This window comes from Penaeus vannamei, chromosome 14 (assembly GCF_042767895.1).
Source record: "Penaeus vannamei isolate JL-2024 chromosome 14, ASM4276789v1, whole genome shotgun sequence".
NCBI lineage: Eukaryota > Metazoa > Arthropoda > Malacostraca > Decapoda > Penaeidae > Penaeus > Penaeus vannamei.
The window spans coordinates 41,475,582-41,483,081 of NC_091562.1; the positions used below are offsets into that span (position 1 = coordinate 41,475,582).

Here is a 7,500-nt window from a genome sequence, read left to right on the forward strand (position 1 = left end):
GAGGAAAATGTAAAAATGGTTCATGCCATAGCGAAGGTTGGAGACTATCAATATCTGATGCTCAGTTAATAACCAATACAGCAAAGAACGTGAATTGGAAAATAAATGATTCAGGTAAACGATTATTACCAGGTAGTAAGCATATATACTTTCCCACCTAAACAGATATACACATGCACACATCCACATGCACACACACATACACATACACACACACACACACACATCCACATGCACACACACACACACACACACACACACACACACACACACACACACACACATATATATATATATATATATATATATATATATATATATATATATATGTGTGTGTGTGTGTGTGTGTGTGTGTGTGTGTGTGTATGTGTGTGTGTGTGTGTGTGTGTGTGTGTGTGAGTGTGTGTGTGTGTGTGTGTGTGTATATACATATATATATATATATATATATATATATATATATATATATATATATATATATATATATATATATATACATACATATATATATACATATATATATATATATATATATATATATATATATATATATATATATATACATATATGTGTGTGTGTATATATATATATATATATATATATATATATATATATATATATATATATATATAATATATGCACACATGCAGCTTATATATATATATATATATATATAATATATATATATATATATATATATATATATACATACATACATACATAAATGAGATCAGGCGTTCATAACCCTCCGTCCCTCCGGCGCAGCCCTCCAGTTCAAGTTGGAGGAGCCCTCGCCGCCCGCCAGCGTGTGCTCTCTGCCCTGCCTCACGGGTCAGGCCAAGAAGTACGTGGAGGGGGAGTCCTGCTGCTGGCACTGCTTCAACTGCTCCACGTACCAGGTGAGGAAGGCGAGGGAGGCTGGCACAAGGGGAGGGGGGTTTAGGTTTTTAGAGGATTGGTTTTTGTTGGTTTTTTGTTATGAGTGGGATCTGCTTGTATGGTTTTTTTATTTGTGGTTTGTGAGAGGGTTTTGTTGTTGTTGTTTTTTTGAGATTCAGTTTCTTAGTTAATGAAAGTATGGATTTCTTTTGTATATTTTCTTTGGGAAGTTGATTTTTCTTTTTCCTTTTTCCTTTTTTTTGCAATTTACCAAAACTATAACAATTTTTGGAGAGGAAAGACTCTTTTTTTCAATTTCCGAAAACCTAGTAACACGAAGATCCCATTTTTTTGCAATTTACCAAAACTATAACATTATTTAGAGAGAAAAGATACTTTTTTCAATTTACGAAACCCTAGCAATACAAATATTTCGAAACGAGAGTTAACCAGATGTCATTTTCGTGTTTTTTTTTCCCAGATAGTGAACCCTTACGACGAGACCCAGTGCCTCACGTGTGACTGGGGGACCCTGCCCTCGCCTGACCACCTCAGGTGCAACCCCATACCCGAGGTGAGTCTCGTCTTTACTCATTATTCATCACACATCTTCACTGTCGTATTTTGTAGGATATATTAGATGGGATAAGCTATGCTATTAAGGGCCAGGTATTGCTGAACACGGTATAAAGGTATTGGTAAACAGGGTACCATCATACTTAGATTTTCATTGTCTTTCTTATAGGGTATATTAGATGGGATAAGTTATGTTATTAGGGACCAGGGTAACTGATAAACATGGTATCATCATACTTGGAATTTCATTGTCTTTTTATAGGATATATTTGATTGGATAAGCTATATCATTAAGGGCCAGGATATTGATAAACATGGTATCATCACACTTACATTATCATTGTCATTGGATGAGCTACATCGGACCAGAGTATTGATAAATATGGTATCATACTTAGATTTTCATATTCGTATTAGATTTTCCCTGCAATTTTTTGTAGGATAAATTTTATTTGATAAGCTATATCCTTAAGGACCAGTGTATTGATAAACGCGGTATCATCATACTTAGATTTTAATTGTCATTTTTGTAGGATATATGAGATTGGACACACTATATCATTAAGAACCAGGGTATTGATAAACATGGTATCATGACTGGTACTATTGGTACTATCTTAAAACTCCATTCCCGAGGTGTACATCATCTTAACTCACCATCATTCATCATACTCATATTTTCGTGTTTTTGTAGCATATACTAGACTGGCTTAGTACTAACGTTTAGAATTTAGTTATTATTACGTATTTTATCACAATTGGTATTCCATGAGGTAAGTTATCGACATTACTCATCGTTACTCATCGTATTCATCCTACTCAGGCTTTCACTTTTTTTAATTGGTTTGAATAGCAATTAGATGTCAACAGATCAATGACGGAAATAGAATGATGTGGGAAGGAAAGTAATTATGAAATGAAGAGAAAGGGAAAGGATAATCAACGGACTGGCATAACCTTTTATAATCAGAATGCAAGGACAAATTATAAAAAAAATAATAATACCAAATACCACTATTCCTGTACTATAATATGCACTATAATTAGAGACCAAATTGTCAAAAGTAATACCAAATACCATTATTCCTGTACTTTGATATTCACTATCGGATAAAATAATAGTGATAAAAAACAACTGTATATCTCATACTACAAGATTCTACATGAAAAAAAGAATTAAAAAAATAATCTTAGTCTGTATAACAAGAACGTTAATCCTTAATCCTCAATCGAAAAAGATTAGAAAACAACGACTAAAAGAGAAGAAAAAAGACCCTGTATACCCTTCAATCAAATTAATAGCGATATAAAGAGACACACAACACAGGGCGTTCCAGTTTAGCGAATAAGGTTGCCAGTTACGGAATAAATGGGCCAGTTGCTTAGCCTCGGACACCGGGGTCAAGTTGCAAAGGGAGAGTCAAACACCATAAAGGTCTTTAACGGGATTAAACTCACGCAGTTTCGCCTTTAATCGCCTATCGATTGGCTCTGTTATATGCTGTTGTCATACGTGCGTCAGAGGAATGCAGCGGCGTTGTGAAATTACAGCTGAGTCAGTATACTTTGCTGAAATATGTCAGGGTTGTTAAATCATTGGGGTTGCTGCTGGCTGGCTGGTGGAACCTTAGATGTTGTGATGTTATTTTATTATTGTTGTAATTTTTTTTATAAAGTTGATGTCAACTGTTGTCTGTTTTGTTGTCATTATGATCATTATTATTGTCCTAATCATGATTATCGTCATCATTATTATTATTATTATTATCATTATCATTATCATTATTATTATCATCATCAATATTACCATTAATCTATTCATTTTTTATCATTATATTATCATTATTTTTATTATGGTTGTATTTTCATTATCATCATTATCATTATTATTATGGTTGTATTTTCATTATCTTCATTATTATTATTATCGTTAATATTATTATCATCGTCATCAATATTGTTATCATTATTAGTATTATAATCATCGTCATGAATATTATCATTATTATTATTATCGTTAGCAGCATTATTATTACTATTATTATTACTAACAATATCATTCTTATTATTGTTGTTGTTGTTATCATCATCATTGCTGCAACTACCATCACCACAATCATCATCATCACCATTCTTTTATGATCATCACTAGTATGAATTTCATTATCAAAATCATCCTTATCAATACTCCTAATGCAACCATCACGTTAATGATATTAAATACTCCCATTATCATTTTTCCTATCAATAAAATTATTATTAGCATTATCACTCTCATCATATTTATTACTAAGGCTATTTCTATCATCACTATCATCATATTCATCACTAAGGCTATTCCTATCATCACAATCATCACCATGGACACTGTATTTACCTATTTTACAATCCATCACCTTTAGGCAAGCCCGAGGGTAAGGTAGAAGGGCGAGACATTACCCTAATCACCAATTTATAAGCTTACGAAGTATAAAATTGATTGAATGATTGACGCGTGAAACTATAAAGTGTCTGAGGGAGAGTGTGCTAATTATGATATTTTCTGTGTCATATTTTAACGCCAATTAACGTCCGAGCTCGATTCGCACGGTAATGTATGTCTTTAATTAGCAATGAATGGCCGCGTCTCATCAACAATTAATTTCTGTGTTTGATTAATAACTACCTCGTGTTTATTTAATTATTAATTTGTTTTTTAATATTAATAAATTGATATGTTGAGCCGGAGATGGATACCTCACTGTAGTTAATGATTTATTACTAGGTTAATGATAATTATAAGGCTAATTAGGCCTAATTAGAATGACTGATGAGACCTAATAAAACATGTGAAAGTTTGTAAGATTTAATGAGTGTAACTAGAGATGCCTAATGAGGATTGATAATAAGGGTATCTGAAAATGACAATTAAGGATTTATTAAAATCACTAATAATAAAGATTGACGAGAATTAATAAAGATTAATTGAAATAGCAAATAAAGACTTTAAAAGAAAACAAGTAGAAACGACAAATAACACCTAAGTAAAATGAAGAAAGAACATTGATAATAATGACCGCTAATAATAATGCCTAACTAAGGCTAATGGTTACATCTAATTATGTCTGCCTGAGAGTAATGTCTAATAACAACTACGAATAATGGCTAACTACAACTACTAACAACAAGAAGTAGCAACAACAAGAACAACAACAATTAACAACAACGAACAACAACAACAGCATCAATGACACGATCTAAGAACAACAGCTAACAAAAACAACAGATAACAACAATACCACCTAACAACAATTAAAAACAACAACAAACAACAACTAAACAAAAAGTTAACAACGACAACCAACAATAACAACAGCTAAGAATAACTAACAACACTAATAATAACAAAAAAACGAACACAACTAATAACAACAACACCAACAACAACAAACAACAACAAAAGCGAAACCGGACTCTTACCACCGCCCGCCCTCCCGTCCCTCCGTCAGGTGTACATCCAGACGGACTCGTGGTGGGCGATCGGGGCCATGCTCTTCTCCTCCCTGGGCGTGGTGCTCACGGGCGTGGTGGTGTGGGTGTTCATGAGCCACAACGACACGCCCGTGGTGAGGGCGTCCGGGCGGGAGCTGTCCTACGTGCTGCTGTCGGGGGTCTTCCTCTGCTACGCCGTCACGTTCGTCTTCGTGCTGAAGGTGAGGGGGTGGGGTGGGGGAGGGGGAGGTGTGGGGTGGGAGGGGGGGAGGGGGGGAAGGGTTGAAGGAGGGAGGGGGAAGGGGAAGGGGAGAGGGAGAGGGGTGAGGAAAAGGGAGGGAGGGGGTGGGAAGGGGTGAAGGGGGGGGGGAGGGGAGAGGAAAAGGGAGGGAGGGGGAGGGAAGGGGTGAAGGGGGGGAAGGGGGGAAGGGATGAGGGGGAGGGAGGGGAGGGGGAAGGGGGGAGGAAAAGGGAGGGAGGGGGAGGGAAGGAGTGAGGAAAAGGGAGGGAGGGGAGGGGGAGAGGGAGAGGAAAAGGGAAGGGTTGAGGGTGAGGTGGGAGGGGGAGGGGGGAGGAAAAGGGAGGGAGGGGAGGGGGAAGGGGAGAGGAAAAGGGAGGGGTGGAGTTTGGTGAGGGGGGAGAGGAAAAGGGAGGGATAGGGGTGAGGGGGAGGGGGAGGAGTGAGGTGAGAGGAAAGGGGAGGTGGAGGAGAGAGGAAAGGGGACGGTTGAGGGTGAGGGGGAAGGGGGGGGAAGGGCGAAGGAGAGGGGTGAGAGGGAGGGACAGGGAAGGGAAAGGGGACAGGGGTTGGTGAGAGTGAGGGGAGAGGAAGAAGGGGATTAGAGGGGTGAAGAAGAGGGATGAGTGGACAGAGAGGAATGAGTGAGGGAAGGGAGGAATAAGAGATAAGGGAGGGAGAGGGGAGAGGGGAAAGTTAATGAGAGATGACAGGGAGAGGGAAAGAGGGTGAAAGAAAACAGTAGAAAGAAAGAGGGTATGTGAGAGAGAAAGATATATATATATATATATATATATATATATATATATATATATATATATATATATATATATATATATATATATATATATATATATATGTGTGTGTGTGTGTGTGTGTGTGTGTGTGTGTGTGTGTGTGTGTGTGTGTGTGTGTGTGTGTGTGTGTGTGTTTATAGAGAGAGAGAAGAAGAAGAAGGGTAAAAGAGAGCGGATAATCAGGAGCAGGAAAACAGGAGAAGGAGATAAACAACTTTAATCCCCACTTCACCTCGTCCACTTCCTCCTCAAGCGCCAACAAACACCATTCCCTCATAAATACCAATTTTAAAACCCTATGAAATAAAAGCCAATTACCTAAACATCGCCAAATCACGCAATAATATTTTCCCCCAACCTAGCCTACAGCGGTGGTGTGCGGATGCCAGCGTTTTGGCCTCGGCTTCTGCTTCGCCGTGGTGTATAGCGCGCTGCTCACCAAGACCAACCGAATCTCCCGGATCTTCAACGCGGGGAAACGAACGGCCAAGAGACCTTCCTTCATTACGCCCAAGTCGCAGCTGTGTATCTGTTTTTGTCTCGTGTTTGTTCAGGTTTGTGTGTTTGTGCTTTTTTTTTCTCTCTCTCTCTTATGATGTTTGTCCAAAACTGCTTCTAAAACTTTTTTTTGTAGCGCGTGAATAATTATTTTATTTTTTTCGGCTAATGGAGGTTCTTGGCACTTCCTTGGCGTTTTATTATATTATGTCGGTGATAAAGTTTGACGTCAAAGGTAATCCATTGGTTTATCGGTTGAGAGAGAGGGGGGGGGGGGGAGAGAGAGATAGGGGGGGAGGGAGATAGAGAGGGGGGGGAGGAAGAGAGAGAGGGGGGAGAGGGGGGAGGAAGAGAGAGAGAGAGGGGGGGAGGAAGAGAGAGAGAGAGGGGGGGAGGAAGAGAGAGAGAGAGGGGGGGGAGGAAGAGAGAGAGAGAGGGGGGGAGGAGGATAGAGAGAGAGGGGGGGGAGGAAGAGAGAGAGAGAGAGGGGAAGGAAGACAGAGAGGGGGGGGAGGAAGAGAGAGAGAGAGAGGGGGGGAGGAAGAGAGAGAGAGAGGGGGGGAGGAAGAGAGAGAGAGAGGGGGGGAGGAGGAAGAGAGAGAGAGAGAGAGGGGCTAGGGGGAGGAAGAGAGAGAGAGAGGGGGGGAGGAAGAGAGAGAGAGAGAGAGGGGGGGAAGAGAGAGAGAGAGAGGGGGGGAGGAAGAGAGAGAGAGAGATGGGGAGGACGAGAGAAAGGAGAGGGGGGAGGAAGAGAGAGAGAGGGGGGGAGGAAGATAGAGAGAGAGAGGGGGGGAGGAAGAGAGAGAGAGGTGGGAGGAGGAAGAGAGAGAGAGAGGGGGGGAGGAAGAGAGAGAGAGAGAGGGGGAGGACGAGAGAGAGAGAGAGGGGGGAGGAAGAGTGAGAGGGGGGGGAGAGGAAGATAGAGAGAGAGAGGGGGGGAGGAAGAGAGAGAGAGGGGGGGAGGAAGAGAGAGAGGGGGGGGAGGAAGAGAGAGAGAGAGAGAGGGGGGAGGAAGAGAGAGAGAGAGGGGGGGGAGGAAGA

The 7,500-nt window shown here is 40.3% G+C and overlaps 1 protein-coding gene across 1 annotated transcript in view; it reads left to right on the plus strand.

Moving 5' to 3' along the window:
* LOC113816910 (metabotropic glutamate receptor-like) overlaps positions 1 to 7,500 on the plus strand; it is a 20,524-nt gene that overhangs the window by 899 nt on the left and 12,125 nt on the right. The window contains exons 2-5 of the mRNA XM_070130105.1: positions 766 to 899; positions 1,361 to 1,453; positions 4,944 to 5,147; positions 6,324 to 6,515. Coding sequence (XP_069986206.1) covers positions 766 to 899; positions 1,361 to 1,453; positions 4,944 to 5,147; positions 6,324 to 6,515 — 623 coding nt within the window. The remainder of the gene's footprint in view (positions 1 to 765; positions 900 to 1,360; positions 1,454 to 4,943; positions 5,148 to 6,323; positions 6,516 to 7,500) is intronic.